This window comes from Passer montanus, unplaced genomic scaffold (genome assembly GCF_014805655.1).
Source record: "Passer montanus isolate IOZ18808 unplaced genomic scaffold, ASM1480565v1 scaffold42, whole genome shotgun sequence".
Classification (NCBI taxonomy): domain Eukaryota; kingdom Metazoa; phylum Chordata; class Aves; order Passeriformes; family Passeridae; genus Passer; species Passer montanus.
In genome coordinates this window covers 6,869,094-6,892,799 of record NW_024369041.1, presented here as the reverse complement: position 1 = coordinate 6,892,799, position 23,706 = coordinate 6,869,094, and the positions used below count along the sequence as shown (strand labels likewise).

The 23,706-nt window shown below is 42.7% G+C and overlaps 1 protein-coding gene across 4 annotated transcripts in view; it reads right to left on the bottom strand.

The window, feature by feature from the left end:
- PCDH15 (protocadherin related 15) overlaps positions 1-23,706 on the bottom strand; it is a 637,965-nt gene that overhangs the window by 148,614 nt on the left and 465,645 nt on the right. For 3 of the 4 annotated variants that reach the window (XM_039719696.1, XM_039719693.1, XM_039719694.1), the window contains 2 exons: positions 15,359-15,467; positions 10,754-10,866 (listed from right to left, as the gene is read on the bottom strand). In XM_039719696.1, the coding sequence (XP_039575630.1) occupies positions 10,754-10,866; positions 15,359-15,467 (222 nt within the window). Of the gene's footprint in view, positions 1-10,753; positions 10,867-15,358; positions 15,468-16,423; positions 16,514-23,706 lie in introns of those variants that run through there. The other variant, XM_039719695.1, reaches the window with a different exon arrangement.

Below are 23,706 nucleotides of genomic sequence, written 5' to 3'. Positions count from 1 at the left end.
AAAGCTACTGACCAATTGGAGTCACACACGAGGTCTGCAAAATTGTATAAAAAGGAGTTATGTGAATAAAAAATCAGCGTGTGAATAAAAATCCACCAAGAAGAAAATTGAGTCCTGTGTGATTTATTCCAAAAGATGGTCACTGCAAAGCTCCCTGGGCAGCCCCTGCCAAGGCCTGAGCACCCTTTCCATGCAGAAATTCCTGCTGCTGTCCAAGCTGAGCCTCCCCTGGCCCAGCCTGAGGCCCTTTCCCCTTCTCCTGTCCCTGTTCCCTGGCAGCACAGCCCGACCCCCCCTGGCTGTCCCCTCCTGGCAGGGAGTTGTGCAGAGCCACAAGGTCCCCCCTGAGCCTCCTTTGCTCCAGGCTGAGCCCCTTGCCAGCTCCCTCAGCCCCTCCTGGGGCTCCAGCTCCTTCCCAGCTCCCTTCCCTTCCCTGGAGCGTGGCCAGGGGAAGGGCTCTCCTGAAGTGCTCCTCCACACAGAACTAACAATGGTTGTCCATCATTAAATACTCTTTTCTTCTGCTTTTCCAAGTAAAATTGGTCCCTTCCTGGCCCAAAGTTTCCATACAACCCCTGTGAGTTACTTTATAACAACGCTTAATGTTCCTTGCTCTAAAGAGATCCTAAAAAAATGGAAAATGCAAACAGAGGGCCTCAATCTTCTGAACAGCTTGAAACACCACAATAATGGCCTTGCTTTAACGTCCTAGTGAGGCCAGAGCTCATTCTGGGATAAAAGCAGGAATATTCACCCAGGAAGGTGTTGCAGGCTTTGTTGAAGTGCTGGGGATTTCACACTACACAAAAAGAGTCGTTTGCTCCCAAAATTAGACTTCAAATTTGAAACCCTTGAGCTCAAAATAACAAAGCAAAGGAGTTCTTCCTCACTGAGCACTTCCACTCAAAATCACTTCAGCTTTCCTTTGTGTTCACCACTCAAAATGATGGATTAATTTCATTTTTTTTTGTTTCCAAAGACACCACTACTTAAGGGGAAAAAGGAAGCTTTGCAAACAGCCACTTCTTTTTGCCTTTTGTTTGAAACAAGGAATTTCATATTACAACATGAGGAATTGATTTGCTTTCAAATGCTCCATGAAATCAGTCCTAGAAGCCACACCTGACTACGAGCAGAGCTCAACACAGCCCCTTCATAATGCTCCAAAAATATAAAAAAGCTCTAACATTGACAATTTCTGCTCCTGTGCCCTATTTCTTGTATTTTTTTCCTTAGTGTGGGGGTTTGGCGATTTTTGCTTCTTTATTTTGTGGTGTTTTCGGAGGTTTTTTTCTGATATTTTTTGTTCTGTTGTATTAATATAAAAAAGCTCTAACATTGACAATTTCTGCTCCTGTGCCCTATTTCTTGTGTTTTTTCCTTAGTGTGGGGGTTTGGGGGTTTTTTGCTTCTTTATTTTGTGGTGGTTTGAGTGTTTTTTCTGATATTTTTTGTTTTGTTGTATTTTTTTTAAGAGATGAAGTTATACCTCATGAGAGTTGTTGCAGACATTGAGTCCTCTATTGAGAGTACAAACCCTTTTCTTTCACATTGCCCTGTTAAACACTTGCCTGGACTTGCTGGCCAAAGGTTGTTTCCTAACACATATTTTGGAGCACAAGCATCAAACAATCTACATTTTCTTCACCCAGAAAGGCACTGGTATCTAAGCCACAAAACCTTTGAGTTCCAGTCCTTCAAAGAAAATGTGTTAGCGTCAAAAAAATGAGGGATATCTCAAATAACCCCAAGGATGTGACCTTCACACTTCTACCAAGGCACAAAAAAGCAGCACAGGATTAGATTCTGGTACAACTCACTAGTTAAGAGCTGATAACAAAAAAAAAAGTGAAATATGTTAATTCTCACAGATATTTAACTGCTTGTATTACATTGCTTGTGCTGAAGACTGTTCATATCTGTAATGTCTATAATTTTATCCTGATGGAAGATGGCTGGAGATGGCAGGAAAACGGTCCCAGGAGGGATGTGAGGAGTGAATGGGAGGCTGTGGGAATTAACAGGAGCAACAGGAAATTCACTCCTTGAGAGCAGCAGAGGAAACAGCTCCCCCCAAAAATGAGAAATTAGAGCAATGCAAAAGGCTCTTTGGAGCTCAATGCCTTTTGGAAGCACAGAAAATTCTGAGCTGGAATGGCCCTACCTACAGGGATCATTGAGAGCAATTCCAAGCTGGAAAGGACCCACAGGGACCCATCAAGTCCAGCTCCAGGCCCTCAGCACAATCCAGAGCGGGAATATTCTCCAGCCAGTTCCCAATGTCCAAGCAGCAGGTCCTGTCCTAGAGGAACATCTAAAACAGGGCAAAATGTAGTTCCCTTTGGTAAAACTGAGTTCTCATTTCTCCATGGAATCCCAGAATCCACTTCAGCAATCCTCCATCCAAAAAAATCTGTCCTAAGGTGCAAGGAAACTGAATTGTTTTAGCTAAGGCACACCCATGCTGCTCCTTTTCCCCAGGACTACAGAGTTATCTGAAGTGTAAAACAGGCTAATTAGGAATGAATTTTAAAAATCCCACCAAATGGGGGCTTCGTCTTCATGCCAGATCTTTTATTTGATAAAAATTGGAAGGTCCATCCTTGGACGCAAAGAAAAACAAAAAAACTCCAAAAAGTACATACCCAAAATTAATAATAATAAACCCCAAACAAACAAAAAATACCCAAAAAAGTTCTGTCCCCTCCAATCTCAACAGGAAGATGAGGAAGGGGAGCTGAGGGGAGAGTGGTGCATGGGGACAAATGTGCACTTCACACATCCCAAAAAAACCCCTGGGATATCAGGATTTATTCCGGATGAGGGGCTTTGCACAAATCTGTGTGGAAGAGTAGCAGGGGGAGCTGTAAACTGAGCTCTAAGATCTCAGATTTAAGGAAAGCAAAATGAGGCAGAGGGTGGAACCAGATGGGCTTTAATGTCCCTTCCAAGCCAAACCATCCTGGGATTCTGTGATCTATTATTTAAATGGATGTGATTAAAATCAGGAGTGGGGAGAGAGGGAAGGATGGGCAGGGTGACAAAGGGGCTCCATTGAAAGGGGAGATCACTCAGTAAAACTGAACAGGGAAGGGAGGGTGAAAAGAGGGACATTTATTTATCCAGATTTAGGTTAAACTTTAGGACTGGGGAATAATACCCAAGGTCAGCATGTACAGCACAAGGAAAGAAGCACTGAACTGGATTAAAACTTGGCTTAAGGACATGGAGCACAGAACATCTTTAGAACACAGAAGAAGTGTGACTGGTGTCACTGGGGCAGGGAAATTAAACCAGCACAAAATGTGTCTGGACCCTGGGCTTAAAAAAAAACTGACAAAACAACCAAGCCCCAAAACATCAATTTTCAGGCCATGAGTAAAGGGTGACTTCAGGACCATCAAGACTCACAATGATGCAGGACAGTGAACAGTAATTACTGTTAATAATTAATTAAATTGTTTTCCAAATATTACAGCTCTTTCTTCTTCCCTTAAAAAACCCACTATATATGAAGTCATTAGGCCAAGTTTTAGATGCTGATAGTTAAATTTTACACAGAAAGGGATTTTTTTTCTTGCAGAAAGGAAACTCCTGTCAATAAAAGCATGACAGGACATTCCAATTTTTTTATTTTAATTATTTCATTGCTCTGAGGGTTCCAACACAAAATTTAGGGTCAGTCTTACTGATCTGAATAAATAATTTAAAGATTTAAAGAAAAAGTTTGGGTGTCCTGGACCATTTTTTTTCCTTCATCACAAAGACAAACCCTGTCCCTGCACTCAGATTTTTAATTCTACATCAAATCCCATCACTGTATTAAATACAAGAGTAAAAAAAAAAAAAGCTATCTCAAAGAGAATTAATTGAATTCTGAGTTCACCTAAGGGCTGAACCTTTGAAAAACTAATTTAAAAAACCACTTAGTGTCCTCGGCACCTACAGGAGATGCACAACCACAAGAATGATTTGGAAAATTTCAACACAAGAAGAGGATGGAGCAACTCTAATGAAAATTAACTTCTTCCATTCTTTTTGTAACCTGTTGCCCTGTAACCTGTACAAACCCCAAAAATTTAGAGTGAAGAAAAAACACAAATCCTCCAAAATGCAAGAAAATTAAGACATGGGGAGGGGGGAAATTTGGAGCTACCCAAACAAGGTAACAAAGGTGAATAGGTGATGGAGCCAAGAGATCAGAACAGGCTGGGAAGAGTTGAAGGCTGAAATTCTTGCAAAAAAATCAACCAAGCCTTGCAGCTATGAAGTTTCTGAAGGCGTAAAACCAAAACAAAGCAATTAGATAATTCAAAACTTTTTAGGTCTTAAAACCTACAGAGCGTTTCTCTAATCCAAGAACTTCTAGTCCAGCGAGCCTCCGCTGACAGACATCTTCTCATTGACTGGAATTGTGCTGTCTGAAATTCAGACTAAAACAGCCACAGAATCACCAAGGCTAGGAGAGTCCTTTCAAGGTCAGAGTACAACCCCAGCAGCACCAGCATCACCCCAAAACCGTATCCCCGAGGGCAGGTCTTGATGTCTCCTGAACATTTCCAGAGAGGGTGACTCCAACACCACCCTGGGCAACTTTTTCCAAAGCATGACAACTCTTTCAGGAAAAAAGGAGATCTTTTTTGATGACTAATTTGAACCACCCCGGTGAACACGGTAAAAACAACTCCAAAATCAAGTTTGAGTCTGCAGCCAAACACAGGAGCCTAGAGAAGAAAAGCAGCTGAGATCTCCCTGGATTTCTCTTTTTGTTATTGAACTTGTCTTCCATGAGCCAGCCCATCCTCCCCTCGAGCCCAGGTCAGCATTCAGCCCCATAGCACTGCCTGTCAAATTTGAGTCATAGCAGGAATCACAGTTTGGGTGGGAAGGGACTTGGAAACCATCCCACTCCACCCCTGCCATGGGCAGGGACACCTTCCACCATCCCAGACTGCTCCAAGCCCCATCCAGCCTGGCCTTGGGCACTGCCAGGGATCCAAAGACAGACACAGCGGCTCCAGGAATTCCATCAGAGCCCCTCCCAACCCTCACAGGAAACAATTCCTTCCCAATATTCCATCTGAATTTCCCCTCTGTCACTGTCCTTTGTTCTGTCCCTCCAGTTTCTGTTGAAAGGTCCCTCTCCAGCTTCCCTGAGACCCTGGAAGGTGCGGTGAGGTCTCCACCCAAGCTTCTTTTCTAGAGAAGAACCCATTTTGTCTGTTTTAACCCTGCCACCTCCTTGTCTCAGCTGGGAACTCCCCACCTTGGCACTGCAGGAGAGGCTGGACTGCTGCTTCCTCCTCACTCCCACTGTCACCAGATTTTACAGGTGTCTGTCCCAGCTTCTTCCTTCCTCACCTGGAGGAGCCTCTGTCCTTCCCTGTCCTTTTTGGGACCCTGTGCTCAGGACATCTGGATCTGTTCAGAGCTGCAGTGCTTTGCTCCCTGTTCTTTTCTCTATTTCCACTAATGATTTCTAATGTTCCATTTCCTTTTTTTTTTTTTGGATCACTGAGCCAACCTTCACACTCTGTTCCCACTTCCAACACTAAGATGTCATTCCCAAGTCAGGCAAGAACCCATCATTTTTATATAAAAGTTCAGGGTGATCCTTTCTGACACGTTTCACTTTATTTTTAAGCCATGCCTAATTCTATCAGCCGTTTTATCACTGACTCACTTGGTCTTGCAAAGTCCTTCAGTAATTCTGCAGTCAATCCCTCTAAGTTTCATCACAAGAAATGTTGGAAGACAGGGGGACATGGAGTAGTGCTGGGATTGGCTGGGTTGATGGCTGTAATTGATGATTTCAGAGGGTTTTTCCAACCTAAATTTTTATGTGATTATATCCTTGACTTTACAACCACAATAGTTTACATATATATATATATTATGATTCTGTAATACCTCAGGATCAGAATTAGCTATTACTTCAAGAATTAACCATTGAGATAATTATCAAGATTCTCCAGCCTAGAGCTCTCCTCCTCAATCTCCCTGTGCTTCAAATCTGATCATTTTTTGCCCTTGCCAGTGGCTGGCAAACATTCCTCTCCCAGTCTCCTTGTATTTCCACTTGGAACAGGAAATAGCCCTGTGCAATCACACCAAAAATGGCGCATAAATACCCATATTTCCTGCCTTCCAAGGCTGGCCCACAGTTTGATCCTGAGGATATTTCTGAAGCCATGCCTTTTTTCCCTGTAATGCAGGAATTTTTTGACAGGAAAATAACAGACAGGAGGGATCAATGAAGCTCCACTGGGATCAGAGAAACCCGACAACTTCCAGAGTGAGGAGAGCACCACTTCCTGATTCTTTTTTGCTGAGATCCATATCAAGAGAACCATGGACATTGGGAGGAGCTGAACTGTTGCAGTCAGGTAGGAAAATTATAAAAGAAAGACCTCATAAAATCAGTCCTGCTCTGTTATATGGATGGCTGTCCAGTCATTTCTTCTAAACAAAGCTAGTACTTGGCAAGTTCCCATGTGAAAATAATCCCGGTATGAACAATCTATTCCTGGGTGAAAAACAACCAGCATCTGCATAAACATAAAATCTATCCCATGAGAATCAATGAAGAAAATATGTGGACAATTTAACAGAAGAGAGATTTGATGGACAAGAAAAATACCTTTACTGACCAACTGAGTAATTGTCAAGAAAGCTACTAACCAACTGGAGTCACACATAAGGTCTGTAAAACTGTATAAAAACAAGTTACGTGAATAAGGAATGGCCTTTTTCCATCATGAAGAAAATGGAGTCTGTGTGATTTATTCTGATATTGAACTACACAGGGACTGCTGGGGGCATCTCTCTGATCCAAAGCACTCCCATGAGAAAGGAATCAGAGAACCACAAAATATTCTGAGCTGGAAGGACCCACAAGAATCATGATCCAACCTCTGGCCCTGCACAGACCCCCCCAACAATCCCACCCTGTGCATCCTTGGAGTGCCCAAGCTCTCCTGGAGCTCTGGCAGCCTCGGGGCCGTGCCCATTCCCTGGGAAGCCTGGGCAGTGCCCAGCACCCTCTGGGGGAAGAACCTTGCCCTGAAATCCAACCTAAACCTCCCCTGGCACTCAAGCACTGCTCAAACCATTCCCTGGATCTGTCCCTGCTCACAGGGAGCAAAGATTGGACCTGCCTGTACTGGCCAGTTTGGCTGGAAATCCCACTCAGTTCAAAAATTCCAGCCAGGAGAAATTCCAGAGCAGACACTACAGCAGAAATGGTCTCTTGCACAATGGGATCCCAAACCAATTTCCCTCCAACACTAGAATTGCAAACCCTCTGCTCCACTCTGACCTTCTAGACAACAGGGAAACACAGTCCCACTGTAGAGCTGCTTCTGAGGAATTGTCTGTCGCTGGCTTAACACCAGCCTGGCTGAAAGCCCTCCTGGCCCCACAGGGATAGACCCAAGGGATACAGAAAATTCCATGAAAGAATATTCTTCAAAATCCTCTGTGTTGCCCTGGCATGGTGTTGAAGCACATTTCAGTCACCTGCTCTGTGAGGAAGGCACCAAAACAACCCAGAAGGCACAAATTAATTCTTTTTCACAGAATTCCAGACTGGTTTGGGTTGGAAAGGCCTTAAAGCTCATCCAGTTCCACTAGCCCAGGTGAGACTGTATTCACTATGAGCGCTTACATTCAAGAAAAAGTCTTTTATTAATAAAAGTCAGGCTACAAATGTTATTTGAAGCTGGGAATCTTTTCTTGCCTTTTCCCCCTTATTTTTTTTAAATAATTTAATTGAAGTTTTTATAGAGATGCCCAAGTCACATAAATCCTCCCTAATTTCCCAAATACAATCAAATACAACAGACAGTAGTTTATGAATTGACCAGCCAGGCTGGATGAAAATCCACTCTACAAGTATCAATTTAATTAACTAAATCAATTTATCTATCAATTTAACTATCTAAAACCACTGTAAAGCAATGAATTTAATTTTACCAATACACAGGTGCCCACATGAGATCACCAAAACACTCCTCTATTTTCCCCCCCCAATGTTCTAAAAATAAAAGCATTTTTAGTCACTAATACAATACCATTAGAAAAGGAAAATCAATTTTTGCAGGAGAAATAAAATGCTTTCCTTGATTTTGAATCTGACGAAGATGCATTTTCTTTAAAGGGGAGAAAATCTGACATAGTCCTGGGTAAGTAACATAGACCAGAGTGGTGAAACCAAAATGGAAAAGATCCGTGAGGGTGGGAAGGTTTTGGCACAGATTCCCAGAGCAGCTGTGGCTGCCCCTGGATCCCTGGCAGTGCCCAAGGCCAGGTTGGACAGGGCTGGGAGCAGCCTGGGACAGTGGAAGGTGTCCCTGCCATGGCAGGGGTGGCACTGGGGGAGCTTTAAGGTCCCTTCCAACCTAAACCAGTCCGGGATTCTCTGTCCTTTGTTAGCATCAAAATACTTCCGGGGTTTTTTTTTTTTTTTTTTTTTTTTTTTTTTGTTTTTTTTTTTTTTTGCTGTTGCAACTCCCACAGGTTTTACAGCAGCTCTGAATGGATAAATATAATGATTTTTCCTTAATTACTGGATATCAACCCACTGCAAATACTGAGGAGAAACTCCTGCAGCTTCTCATGCTTTGCCTACTCCAAAAGTGAGTCCCTGTGAACTGAATCACCCCCAGCACGAGCAAGTTCATCCAAATTGGCTCTTCCTCAGGTGGGGTGAATTCTCCAAGGCACAGGAATTCCACCCATGAGCATTTCCCTGCCTGTGCCAGCACACCCAGCCTCCCACAGCCCATCCTCTCTGCAAATGGATCATAATGGAAGTGCCAGCTTCGATTCTGTCTGATTGATAAATAACCCCTGCTCAAATAGGAAAGGAGAAAAGTGCATCAATTTGATTAATTCTCCCATTGCTTCATGCTTAAAAAAATAAATAAAACATGGCTGGCACTTTTTAGAGCTGGTAACAAGAACAATCTCATGTCTACAGAGCAGTGGTCATGTCACTAATTTTAATTAAGCCCTTTCAATGTTTAATCCACATATTGAGGCAGCCTTGCTGTTGCCACATGGAAATTTCAGTGGGAACTGCCCCAAAAATCCACTCTTTTTTTTTTTTTTTTTTTTGGTAAGGATGTTGTAATAATGCCCATGTTTCTTGGCAGGGAATCGAAGTGCCAAGAGCTTCCATAGGAGGGCAAAATAGGTTTTCTCCTTGCTTATCACCCAATATATATTCCAGAGGTAGAGAAAAGCTGAAATCCAGCATTTCTTACTAGGATCTTGAGGTTTTTTTTTTTATTGTCTGCCTATTTGAGAATTCAACATTTATCAGCGATGCAGGCGATGCCCCCATTTCCTGTCCACCTTCCTTCCTGCATTCAAATATTCCTATATTGACTTAATCACCTTTTCCATTTTACAGTTTTCCATAATATTTTAACAGAAGAAAAAAAATTGATCTTTTCATATCAGAAGGAATATTTTAAAGATTAAACTGAGCACATGCTGCAAAAATAGCATATTTTCTGTTTGAAGGGAAACATCACAAGTTGCACCCCTCCAGATAAAACAGAATCAGATCCTACAACTACAAGAAATGAGAAATGTTCAACACAAGAAGCTGAAGGTTTGATTTGGTACAAGTCTGAGCCATTATTCCAAAAGTCCCTGAAGGATACAGCATAAAAACTTTTATTGTTTTAGCAAGTGGCACATAATCATTCTTACAGAGTGATCCTTTTCTTTACTGTTCTCTTATTTTCCCTGACTGCACATTTACCACAGCAACAGCAATCTCTTAAATCCTATAAACATGGCCATTAACAACCCAAGTTACTATTTAGGCACAGAAAATACCCTCCTACACCAGTTAATTGATTTCTTAATTGACATATTGTACAGTCCAAGTTAGGGAAGAAAAGACTACAGGGCTTTAACCTGTAACTCCTTAGGATATTGAGAGTCACAGACTGGTTTGGGCTGGGAGGGACTTAATACCCATCCAGTGCCACCCCCTGCCATGGACAGGGACACCTTCCACTGTCCCAGGCTGCTCCAAGCCCTGTCCAACCTGGCCTTGGGCACGGCCAGGGATGGGCTGTACTTTATGGCTTTTTCCAGCACTAGGAGAGGAATGGGCAGCAGGGAGAGGCCTTTTAATCAATCCCTGCTCTATTTCTTTAACTCTGTCCAGCCTCTGTTCTAGGTCAGCCTTCTCAAGGCATCAGTGGGATTCTGTGAGCATTCACCACTCACACAATGCTCTGTATCACTATGATCTGCTAGAATGGGCTGTGAACTGAACACGTGAAACAAAACCAAGCTGCATTCTTAGGGCAACAGGGCTCATAAAAAGCAAGGGGACAAGTGATGCTGAGCTCGTTCACACAATGTAATGTGAAATGTTACAACTCTGCCAGGGTTCATTTCCTTCCCACAAATGCTTCACACCCTTCTTTCCCCCATGGAGGTAAGTGATGCCTGACAGGCTAAGAATCACAAAGGGAAGGGAAGAAGGGAAGATGAAGCTAATTTTGTACAAGGGTGCCAGGAAAGAATCCAGGGGAAAAAAAGGGAAAAACACCGACCTGAAAAACTCCACTAACAAGCAAACCAACCTGAGCAGGTAAAGGAGGAAAAGTCTAAAAAGGAAAATTGAAGAAGAGATAAGCAGGCCCACCCTACAATTTCTCCAGAGAGAAATAGCCTTTTTGTTTTCCAAAGAACATAAAAACACTGAAAAAAATTCAGCCCAAATTACCTTAATAACCAAGTCAAACTTCTGGTGCAAATCCCTATTTATTGGCTTGAGGAGCGTCAGTTCAGCCGTTGTGAGATTCATATGGAAATACTGGGGATAATCCTCAGGAGTACCTGCAAAAAAAGACATGGAGGTTTGAACAGCTCTGAAAAGTTTAGTTCAGCAATGTGTTTATTTCACTCATTAATCATCAAAGGAACAAAGCCTCATTCTGGTATTGGAAGGATAAATTATTGTCTTACATGGACATGGAGCTTAAGGATACTATGAAGTTATGTGTTTAATATTATTATTGCCTTATTCTCTCCAAATCCACAAAGACTCCTCTCAACTGGGCCTCCCTAAAGACTTGATAACAGCAGGAATATTAATAGCACAAACATATATCAGTAATAGCACATGGAATAATATGGTAGCAACAGACAGGTTATTTCAGAAATCCTTCTGGGAAAAGTTTCTTCTCAGGGAGGAAGCACCAGATGAAATCTCAATTTATTGTCAGTTGTAAATGGTGTTTTCATGGCTGTGGATTTCCAGGATATTCACCAGAAGCCTCAGAGCCTGAATGAATTTGGGAGCCCATGGAGATGGAGGAAGGGCTGTGCCTGGCAGCTGCAGCCATGCAGCAGCCATGCCAAAATGTTCCAGCACCACAGTCTGGCACAGGAGGAGGGAAAAATCCCAGCTACAGCAATTCTGAGCCCTGGGATTCTCAAAGAAATGGTTCAGAAGGGCCCAGAAAGCCCAAGTGTTCCACACCAAATGAATTCCAGCACTCCCAGCTCAGCAATACTGTGAGAGCATCTCAAGGAGCCAAAATTCTGATTATAAGCCTAAAATCTTGAGGGGTTTAGGTCTGGGAGCAGCCCTGTCAGCAGCTGAGGGCAGAAGGCACTCCTGGCTCAAGGGATAAAGATTCCCCACCCCCCAAAAAAATCCCTGAGCCCCTAAAGCTGCCTTGGGAGCAGCACAAACCTGGCCCTGCCAACCCCTGCATCCAGCCAGGAATGAGGCATAGATTGAACACAAGGGAAAATCACTTTCCTGATCAATGCTGCTGGTTTCTGTTCCCCTTACAAGTGCAATGGTTAGAAAGTACTTTCAGAAAGCCAGGAGATAAATTACTGTAATAATTTAATTTGCAATCCTCCAATGACAACCATCTGCTAGATAAATAAATTATACATATATGTAATATATAATCCATATTATCAATATATAGAATATATAATCATAACATTATAATATATGATATTATCTATATTATATATACATATATATTGTATACATTTTTTTTTCAGTGACTCTCAATCTACACCAATATCATTGACCCAAAAAGCAGCAAAAGAATCACCATGGATTATTTTTTCTCTTATTCCACCAGCACAAATGCAAAGCTTCAAGCTCCAAGTCCTGTATCCCCTTGCCCTGCCTTTTAATTTTAAGTTCTAATGAATTAATCTAATTTTTGAAGAGCTCAAGGCACCCAGCAGGAGCTCCAAACTTTTGGCAGGTAACAGATTGCTCATTTTAGAGGCTGCACATCACCAGGGCTGTCGCTGAAACTAAAAAAGTCACAAAATTAGGGACAAAATGCAAAAACTCTGAGAAAGGAGAAAACAAGAAGTGTCCTAGAGGAGAATAAAAACATAGGGGAGGAGGGTAAGAGTCACAAAGGGGTCTAGAGAAGGGAAGATGAGGCTAATATTGTGTAAGGATGTCAGGAGAGAATCCAAGGGGGAAAAAAGGGGAGAAAAACCCCAGTCCAATAAACTCCACTAATAACCAAACCAACCTCAGCAGGTAAATGAGGAAAAGGCAGCAAGGTGGATGATAGAAAAGCAAAAATTAAGGGATAACACAGGTGGATGCCCAAAATCCTGACTGAGGATTCCTGCTGAGCTCCTGCCCACCTCAGGAAGAGATTCCTGGATTTCTGGGAGCCAGCTTTTCCAGGAACAGGGATATCTGCTTCTGCATATACAAAATAATTTCCATTCTGACAGCACAGAGCAGCCCTTATCCACCTCTGCCTGTGGAAGAGCTCAGAGTCTCCTGGTTCCAGAAATTCCATGTGTTTGGAGAGGCTGAGGGATGAAAATGTCAGGGGGCAGCAAGGGCAGAAGGAAAGGACTCCTCAATTTGCTTTACCCAGAGCCAGAGGTGAGGCTTTGTGTGGCATGAAATGGGCAGGACTGGAGAGGATCCACTTCTTCTCAAAAGTTATTGTGCATTTTTGACTCTTCCTTTAAAAGATCAACCAAAAGTGTCCAAAAGTGGCAGCAGAAATCACAGAGCAGTTCCAAGGGAAAAAGAAAAAAAAAGCTGATGATTGAAAGGAAATTTCAGCTTTTCTCAAGGATTGGTCCCAGAGAAAATAAAGGCTTCAAATTACACTTAAAAAGAATATTTTACTAATAATTTACTATTAAACATAATGCATTTTACTATTAAAATTAATAAAATTTTCTAGTCACAATAATAAAATTTACTGGTAGAATCAATAACACTGCTAATAAAAAATAAAGGGAAAGGCCTTGCTTCATACCTGGATAAGTCCAGGGAATGTGGATGTATTGCAAAGACCAAAAGAAATGAACATTTCCAAAAGCCAAGGATTGGAAAATTACATAAAATTTAAAATCATTCTAAAAAGTAACTTTTTTCATCATTCCACACGCACAGTTCCAACCTCCCAGTATTTAAAAAAAAGGACATTCCCAAAGATATCAAGGAGAAGGAGGTTTAGATCTAAAGAAAAGGGGGGAGAAAATCCACATAATAAGAAATATCTGCAAGGGCCATTTTCTGTGAAACTGCTTAATATTTTCTGAGGCTAAAACAGAAATAGCAAATCCTGGAAGAGATGAAGGCAGATTTAAAATCCAAAAAGAAGTCCCTTGGAAGAGCACAGGGGAGGGAAAATAAGGAAAATAAAAAGAGAAAACCAAACTAGGAAAAAGAAAAAAATGTGAAGGGAGGAGGAAAAAAAGGATGAAAAAAAGAAGGTACAGAGAAGCAAACAAGAAAAAAAAAAGGTGAAAATGAATTTTAAAATAGAGAGAACAGGAAGTAGAAAAAAGAAGGATAAAGAAATAAGGAAAAAGAAGGAAAAATTCAGAAAGAAAAAAGGATGAAAAAAGAAGGAAAAGAACAAAGATGAAAAAATGAAAAATATAGGAAATGGAAAGAAGGAAAAAGAAAAAGGAAGGAGAGGAAAATGAAAATATAAGGGGAAAAGAATGAAGAAAAGGAAAATAGGAAGGCAAAAAATAAAAAAGAAGGCAAAAAAGAATATAGAACACAGAAAAGGAAAAGTAAAAAGGATAATATTAGGCACAGAAGAAGTTAAAAAGAAGGTAAATAGAAACTAGGAAAAAAAGAAGGAAAAGAAAAGATGGATAAAAAAGAAAAAAGAAGAAAAAAGATCAAAAATGTTAGGGAGTAAGGGGAAAGAAGGGAAAAGGAAGAAAAACAAGTGGAAAGAGGAGGATAAGAAAAGTGACAGAAAAAAGGAAGAATGAAGACAGATGGAAAAAAAGAGAAAAAAGAAAGCAAAAAAATAAAAAAGGAATAGCAGAGGAAAGGAGAAAAAAGTAAGAAAAAAAGGACAAAAGAAGAAAAAGGAAAGAAGGGAAAAGAAAAGAGAGGGAAAGAAAAGGAAGAAAAAAAAAAAGTCCCCAAACCAACCCAAACTGCTTCACCACACCTTTCTGAATTATTTCTTGGAGGTCAAAACAGCCACTCCAGTATTTCCAACATTGCAGGTTAGTGACACAATCTTGAATAATTTAACTCCTGAAGAACTTTGTAAATATGCAAAAAACCTTATGAAATTGGCCTAAACATGGCCCTGGGGTGGAGGTGTCCCTACAGAAGTTAGGAGTAAATTCAATTTATGACGTTAATAAATAAGTCCATTTGCAGAGCTAAACCTCCACAACGAGCTTCTCAAAATGCTCACTTGCACCTCTCCTTGGCTGGGAAAACCAGGAAAGACAGGAAAATATGCGATTCCACAAAATTCCCCCTTTCCAAATCCCACAGAAAGATCCCTGAGTGGATTTGGGACCAGCCAGGCAGGTGCAACCCTGCAACTGCTGACCATGGTCACATCCTACAAGCCCAGAAACAAATGCCAAACGCAGGAAGCAAAGGGAAAAAGAACAGAGCGCAGCATAACCAACTAAAACTTTAAATAACAAAGGAAAACTTCCAGACAGCAAAATTGGAAGTGGATATGCTAAGATCCTTGGAGCTGCCCTGTGCCACATAATTTTTGGGATGAAATCTGCTCTAATTGCCTTTTTAGCCTCTTTGTGTCTGTCAATGGAAAGCACATCCCAGCAGAGCTCTCCTTTCCTTTGCTGTGTTGTTGCATTAAACCAGACAATAATTCTGGATTTAATCTGAATAAACACTAACAAAGAACCACGTGAAATCAACTTCCATGTGGCAATTAAACACCAACAGGTAGAACAACAATTCCAAACATCCCACTGACCACAAGAGGATTTTTTAACCAGGGTTCAACTCTCCCAGGCAATCTTTTCCTGACTGGTCATAAAGAGATTGGGAGGGATAGGAAAAGTAGCAGACACCAACCAACTAAGATGGAGTAGAGGATGCCAGGTCGATCAGAAGGAGGGTGGATGTTTCGGTCTTGGTCTATGGCTTGGATGGGTGGAGTGACACTGATGGGATTCACACGGGCCTGAAATGAGAAAGCACATTGGGAACAGAGCAATTAGAAAGCCAGCAGGGAGATCAGGAGGTTCAGCACAACAACAGCTCACTGAGAAGGGTATTAGAGGAGAAAGAACCTTCAGAATGAGAAGAATATTTACAGCTCATAGTTCCTTTAAACCCAAATTAACCAAGTGACATCAACATTGCTATAGCAATCACCTTCCTGTGAGAGATCCAGCTTTAAGACAGATCCCAGAGGAAAGGAATCACAAAATCCCAGAATAGCTTTTATGCAAGGGACTTCAAAGCCCATCCAGGGCCACCCCTGCCATGGGCAGGGACACCTTCCACTGTACCAGGCTGCTCCAAGCCCCAGTGTCCAACCTGGCCTTGGGCACTGCCAGGGATCCAGGGGCAGCCACAGCTGTGCCAGGGTCTGCCCACCCTGCCAGGGAACAATTCCCTCCTTATACATCATCTAAATTTCCCCTCTATCAAGCTGAACCCCTTTCCCATTGTCCTGTCACTCCAGTTCCTGATGAGATGTCCCCCTCTGGCTTCCCTGTAGCCCCTTCAGACCCTGGAAGGAGCTGTGAAGTCTCCACACAACCTTCTCTTCCCCAGCCACAACTCTCCCAGCCTGGCTCCACAGGGAAAGTGCTCCAGCCCTCTCATCAGCTTAGAAGCTGATAGTAAACACTTGATAAAGGAAGCTCACAAATACTTGACTGCATTTCTATAAATAGTCCCTCAAATCAGGGATTTCAGTCATCACAGAGTGAAACACAGCAAATGCCTGAAAATAGGAAAACAGCAAGCTGAACTGGAGCATCATCAGGAGCTGGAATGGCTGTGATGCACAAATACACACTGCAAAAGACACTTAAAGGTACAGACATACCACAGTTGGGACAGCCAGGACACACAGAGTATCACCATACAGTATCAGAAAGCTTCACCCCATGCACAGTAACACCTTACCGGGTCAGAAGGCTTCAGGGATCTGCTCACACACAGTAACTCCACTCCAGAAGGCTGCAAGCATCTACCCCTCCTGCCCTTCAGCCCAACCTTTTATCCCCTCACGCTGATGCAGTGCACCTGTGTGCCCTCTGCTCTGTGTGATTGGTCAGTGCCCTGGGCACCCCATGGCTCATTAATGTCAATATCAGTCACCTGTCCTGCACAGCTGCAGCCCATTGGGGATGAGGTTCAGCCACAGCCCCACTCCCAATCACCACAAACTCTGTGCCCACACAGACAATGCAGGGATAGCTACGTTGGAAAAGTGTGGATGGGTGTGGGAACAATTTACTCATCTGAATTCACAATTCAAGTTATTTGGAAGTGAATTAAAATGTTTAACTTGGAGATGGAATTGTAGAATCATAGAGTGGTTTGGACCTTAAAAATCCAAAATCCCACTCCCTGCCATGGGAAGCCATTCCCCCATGTCCTGCCCCTCCACCCCTTGTAAAGGGTCTCTCTCCATCTTTCTTGTAGCTCCTTCAGGTCCTGGATGGTCACAGTGATGTCACCCCAAAACTGGTGCCAGCTTTCATCTCTGTCAATCCAGCCTCCAGTGGCAACTCCAGAGCTGCCATTCTCAAGTCCCACGGTTTCAGTGACCTTGGCTGCTCAACCAACCACAAATGTACCGCACATGGATGTGTGCACACCAGGCTTTCCCCTCCCCTTGCAACGTTTTTCTGCATGACAAAAACCCTTAATGAGCTCTGTGAAAAGCCAGACACCCTTTTTTTTTCCCCCCCACATACAACTCATCCTGGCAGCCTTTCCTTTGGAAAGCTCTGTGTTCTGCAAGAGGGGACTTGAAATTTAGCATGGGAATAGGAATGAGACGAGTCCACGCTCGGCCAAGTTTTGGCAGAGCTGTCAGAAGCCATCCTGCTGAGAGCTGGAAGGGAGCTGTGAGAGCTTTGGCAATGCTGAGAGGAAACTCAGAGGGAAAAGGGATGAGCCAGGAGGAGGAGAAGGAGCCAGGGGTGGAGGAAAGGCAGTTTATTGACCCCTGGTGCAGGCAGCCCCATGGTCACCTGCCACCACACCCCAAGGTGTGTCCCTCCAGGCATTTCCAACAGGTTTCTCAAATCCAGAGGCTCTTCCAGCCTTTTCCACACCAAAGTAATTTAAGGTACAGACATGTCAGGGATAGGCACAATAAAAAATGAGGATGGATGCTCTTGGCCTCCCAAACTGAGACTGGGAAGCTCCTCACTCCACTCCTGCTCATGGCTGTTGTGCCTGTCCCTGTCCCACTGCACAGGTCCTTTGTCATCACCTAATTCCATTTGGGACTCTTTGAAAAATTAAACTCTTAAAAGCGTAATGAGGGAGACGAGCTCAAAATAGGCAGAAAGAAAGAGAGAAGAAGATATATTTGACATCTGCTTGAATTTTTAAAAGGCTTTAGCATGACATAGAAGTTGCATGGGAAGAAAGAAGATTTTGCAGAAAACTGACCAAGACTAAAATGCTATTTTTAAATTCAATTGGAGCCCTCTCAGAAAACCCCATATTTGAGTTAGAAACACACCCACAACAAAACCAATCTCATTTGTTAGTCTGGGTTTAAACTCACTATTAATGCCCAGAGCAGCTGGGGCTGCCCCTGGATCCCTGGAAGTGCCCAAGGCCAGGTTGGACCGAGCTTGGAGTAGCCTGGGACAGTGGAAGGTGTCCCTGTCCATGGCACAGAGGGTGGGAATTGAGGGGCTTTAAGGTCCCTTCCAATCCAAACCCATCTAAATCTCCCCCCTGTCAGTCTGAACCCATCCCCCTTGTCCTGTCACTCCAGTTCCTGTTGCAGGATCCCTCCCCAGCTTCCCTGAATCCCTTCAGACACTGGATGGGACTGTGAGGTCTCCCCACAACTTTCTCTTCTCCATGCTGAACAGCCCCAACTTTAAAAATTTAGAACTGTTTTGAATTAAATTGGCTGATGTGCCTTGAAGCAAAACTCAAGGTGCTTTCATATTGCTTTAATAAGCCACAGACAATGCAGCATCTTTTTCATCCAAATTTAGAAATTAGAACTACAAAAACATAGAAACAATAAAGCAGGCATCACATTAAAAAATGGGCAATAGCACATTAAGAAATTAATCAAAGCACATATAGGAAGCTTAAGAAAGTGAGTATATGCTTTTAATCAGAAATAATTGTTTTAACAATGAGGAGTCAAAGTAGGAATCTTCCATAGGCATCCAACATCCCTGAAAGAGGCCAAAAAATCCCCTACCAGGCTCCTTCTCAAGAGCTTCATGAGGAGATGGGAGCTCATTAAAAGGAAAACAGATTAACGAAGGAGTGAAGTGTCTGAGGTGCCCATGGGTGCCAACTGGAGGCAAAGCAAGAGCACCAGGGGGTCTGGCAGGGAAAGGCTGGGAAAAGTGCCAGGAAAGTCAGCACGGAGCCACAGCAGGGCAGGGAGATCACTCAGAATTAACAGCTGCCCTTCAAATCCCAACCTCTGTCATGGGGAGCATGAAAGGCTGCCCAAGCTCTGGCAGGTGATTAAAAACCAAACAAGATCTTGCCCATCTGAGGGTGGAATACGCAGTCATTTATTCTTCTCGTTAGGGAAAAGCTCCCTCAGTTATTGGTGTGGTGATTAATTGACCTCCAGGTGTTCAGTATGGCAGAGCTGGGCAGGCCAAAAAGCAGAATCCAAACCCCACCTTGTAACTCTTAGCACAAATATTAATAAATTTTAAAAAATCCTCCTTCAAACAGAGTCGTGATGCGGAGCCTGCCAGGGAGTCTGCAGGGCCACAAGATGATCAAGGCAGAAAAACACTTTAAAAAAGCTCAGAGAGAATAAGGTAGTAGCAAAAACCTCATTTTCCTCTCCCCTATTTTTTGTGTACAACACGGGAGCACAGCAGCACCTTCTCCATGTGGGATGTCCAGCAGGTTCTGCGAAAATCCATGGCCTTCAGAGATGTTATGGATGGAACAAGGCAAATTTAAGAGTCCCATTTGTGCCAGGGGGTTTTAGGCTCCTACTGAGGATTGTGAATAAAAGAAACAGCTGATATTTTTAATTAATGTATTTAAATGGGGCTTAATAATTCAGGAGTGCAGTTGCATTCAAAAATCCAAAGAGGATTTTTGGGCACCCGCCTATGTATTGATTTCACCATCCCATGATCCCATGCAATAATTATGAGGGAATTTACAACTGAGATGCAGAATATGCATTTGGAGCTTTCAAGAACAACAAAATAAAAAACCACTCCAAAATAAACATGACTTTTAAAAGAAAAGTAATATATTTTGCAATTATTTTTATATATTTTTAAAATTAAGATGTCAGGTATGCAAGGCTTCCAATAAAAGCATGTGGACAGTGTGGAATTATTTTTAAAGTCAGGATACAACAATAGTTGTTGTACAGCTGATAACAAGGATTTAAAAAAAAATCAGAGATTTTCTATCTCTTCCATCTACCTGAGATGCAAAGCTGAATTTGCCAACCATAGATACTTAGGCAAAACTTCCTTTGGGGATAATGAGAAGGAAGAGAAAGGAAATGGCACATTTGGGGAGCTGGAATAACAAAATTTTCTGCTCAGAGCTGCCTTTTCCATTTGTGGGGAGGTTTATGGTGTATTTTTGGGGGTTTTTGTGGTGTATTTGGGGCCTGTTTTTTGCTTGTTACCATGAAGATCATTGCGTTCTAGGAAACTGACAGCCAACTGAAGCCAACATTCCTCGCCTAGGAAGGTTCTTTTTTGAGCAGCTAATGTATTCCTGAGAGGTGCTTTCTGTACAGTTGAAGACGCCAGACCATGAACCAGCTCCAGGTTTCACTCTGGTGATGCTGCTGCGATGATTCACAACCATCTGAGCTCCCCCCAGAGACATCCCTGGGGCTCAGGGGCCAGGGCCACCACACAGGTGGAAAATACTGTAAATTATAAAACTGCATGGAAAGCAGGAGTCCCCAAAGTTTTGTTTGGATTCACAGAGGTGAGCTCAAGAAATTCACTGAGAGAAGGGACAAAACCCTACACTGTCAATTTATTATGGAGTCAAACAAAGCAAGACATTTTCCACCCATGAGTCCCACTGGAGACTGAGTTGTTAAGGCACTAAGGTGGACAAAAACCTAAATCAGAGGGTCCTGGAGCTCCTGGAGTGGGGCCACCTGGGATTGAGCCTGAGCCACCCTGGGATTCTGTATTAGCACAATCAGTTCCCATTGGACATCTCACACCAGTATCTGATACCCTGAAAATTATTATTTTTGCAGGCAGCTCTGTGACCAGTGCACTTCAGATAAAGTCTCAGGACCTTCCACCTGCATCATTCTCACAGCTCAGCTGAGGAATTTGCTGCTGAACTCTCATCCCTCTGGAAAACAAGGCTGAGGAGCTTTTCTCCAGATGGAAAATATCACTACAACAATATACATTGCCCCTGGTGCCATCCAGAACCCCTTCCCAGGGAGCCCTGCACTATTAAACCAACAAAGTTCTTGATGAATTGATGAATCATTATGGTCACACTGGTTCTCCTTGTGCTTTCCTGAGGTTGGAATACGAGCTGTAAGTGGGAAATGAGCTGAGTTCTCTCCATGCTGTGCAGAACTGCCTGTGACTTTGCCAACACTCGACACTAAAACAGCAGGGAGAGCTGCACAACCATTTCAACATCATTCCTTGCTGCTGCATGAACTGCTCTGCCAGCACAACAAGGGCTGTGACAAAACACTAATGAGCAGAAATCCATCACAGAGCACTTGCATGTCAGCAAAACGTGGGGAACGTTTCAGTGGAGTTATCCAACCACAAAAGAGTCAATCCAAAAAGCAGGAATCGCGCTACAAATGTAGGAGGTACAACCAAAATCTCATCGTTAGTCAAACCACAGTGTCACATCAAACCTCCCATTTGTAGGGTTGCACCATTCTCCCTCTTTTCTTGCCTTCCTACTGGCAGTTACACGTTCCTGCCTTTGATCAGAGCCTGGGGAGGCAGAGCCTCACATCAGGAGCCTGCAGGAATTCCTGTGCTGCTCTCTGAAGGCTGATGTGACACACAGATGTACAGGAATCCAGGGGGAATGGGATCTTCTGACCCTTCACATTGCCACAACACAGGAACCCAAACTGTGGGACAAGACCTCAGCTGAATGCTTCGGAGACTTTAAATCCAAGCATGGATTTAAAACACACTCTGAAAGAGAATAAATTCTCTGCAGAAAATTGTTAGATCAAGATGTCATAGGAGCTAAAAAGAGGTTTACTTAGCAAAAATTCTGGGCCTGGAAACACTTCCCAAAAAAGGGCACAACAACACGAGGAAACCAAATCTACACTGCTAAACCCCAGAGACTGAGAGCTAATTCACCCCATTTATACTTCTTAGAATTACAGAATCAGTAAGGTTGAAAAAGAGCTTTAGATCATCCAGTCCAACCATCAATCCATCACCACTAATCCACATCCTCAAGTGCCACATCCACAAATTTTATTTAACCCCTGATGAGGGAAATGATGGGGCAGCCACAGCTGCTCTGGGCAAAGCTGTGCCAGAGCCTGCCCACCCTCACAGGGAGGAATGTTCTCCTAATATCCAATCTAAACCTGTTGTCTGGCAGTGGGAAGCCATTCCCTGTGTCCTGGCACTCCAGGCCCATGTTCAAAATTTCTCTCCATGTTTCCTGGAGCCCCTTCATGCACTGCAAGGCCACAATTTGGTCACTCCAAAGCTTCTCCTCTCCAGCTGAACACCCCCAGCTGTCCCAGCCTTTCCTCCCAGCAGAGCTGCTCCATCCCTCTGCTCATCCTGGTGCCTCCCCTGGGCTCTCTCCAGCAGCTCCAGATCCCTTCTGTGCTGGGCCCCAGAACTAATCTGCAAATTTAAAACAAAACTCATTTTTTTTCTTTATTTATTTTACTTCTAAATCCTTCATTTCCAGAGCCACAGCTAAAACGCCACAGTGGGTAATTTATGCTGTTGGTGACCTGGCCTCTCCTGTCTTCTCTGGGGGTAAAAAAGTGTTTTAGTGACCAATGAGAAAAATTAAGACACAGGATTAATTATTCAAGTCACCTTCTTTCTAAACTCAGCACTAAATTATCAAACAGCTTTTAGCACCTGATTTAGCTGTTCAATACAACCCCTGGCTGCTGTGTCCCTGGGTTTCTGTCATGCCCCATATTTATGCAATTTCTTGAAATGAAAACTGTAAAATTCAAATATCCTGGCAGCTTGGGTTGTTAACAGAGTAAGCTGTCAGAGAACACAATTCCTTCCATTCATTTGTAAAAAAAAGCAACCTTTGAGGGGAAAAAACACCCAACATTTTGAAAGAGCAGCAAGAGAGCATAATGAACCCGAGCACAGAGGAAAACAGAGACTATTTTTATCAATGATGTCTCCCAAGAACAGCAGGGCCAAAAAAGAATTGAATTTCATCAGGATCTGATCACAGTGCTTACTAAATTGCTTTTTCTGTATCTGACATGCTTGATAAGAAGTGTCCCCAGCAGTGTCTGTGCAGGGAACTAAATGAAATGCATTATGCAATGGGCTTCCTGCCTCAGTACAACCAGAATTCAGGCCAGAGCTTCTCCTCCTTCCAAGGTGATGACTGGCAGTAAAGAACAATAAACATTTCTTTTTTGACATTTGGCTTTTTTCTCCATACAACTAGGAAATCTATTTCCTTGATTATCCCTCAAATTCTTGATGTAGGTTTCTTATTATCCTGATTTCTCTGCAGAGGAGTAAAACCTAAGACAGGCACCTACATCTTCCCAAAAATCAGAAAACATTCAACAAACATGTAGCACCACCACAAAGACTTGCAATTAAAAAAATGTAATATTACCCCATTTTCTTTCCTTATAAATGCTATTTCTCACAGAGGGATAATTCTATCATATCTACATCTACATCTATCTATAAATACATAAATAAATAAATAATTTTATATTTCTAAAGACAACAGGCTAATGGCTTCTCTGTGCCTTTAGAAAAATCAGCCACACAATAATACACCACAAAAGGCACAAGAAGTTACAAGCAAATGATAAAAAAGGAGAAGGTTTTGGTGGGAAAATATAACCAGTACCAGTGGTGGTATCTTTCTTAATTTCAGCTGTATGGAGCTAGACAAAAACCCAAAACCCAGAGAGTAATTAATTTGAAATCTAAAAAAGAAAGAGAAACATCAAGATGAACAGTTCAGTATTTCACCCAGGCACTTTGTCTCTTGGCTGACTCTCTTTA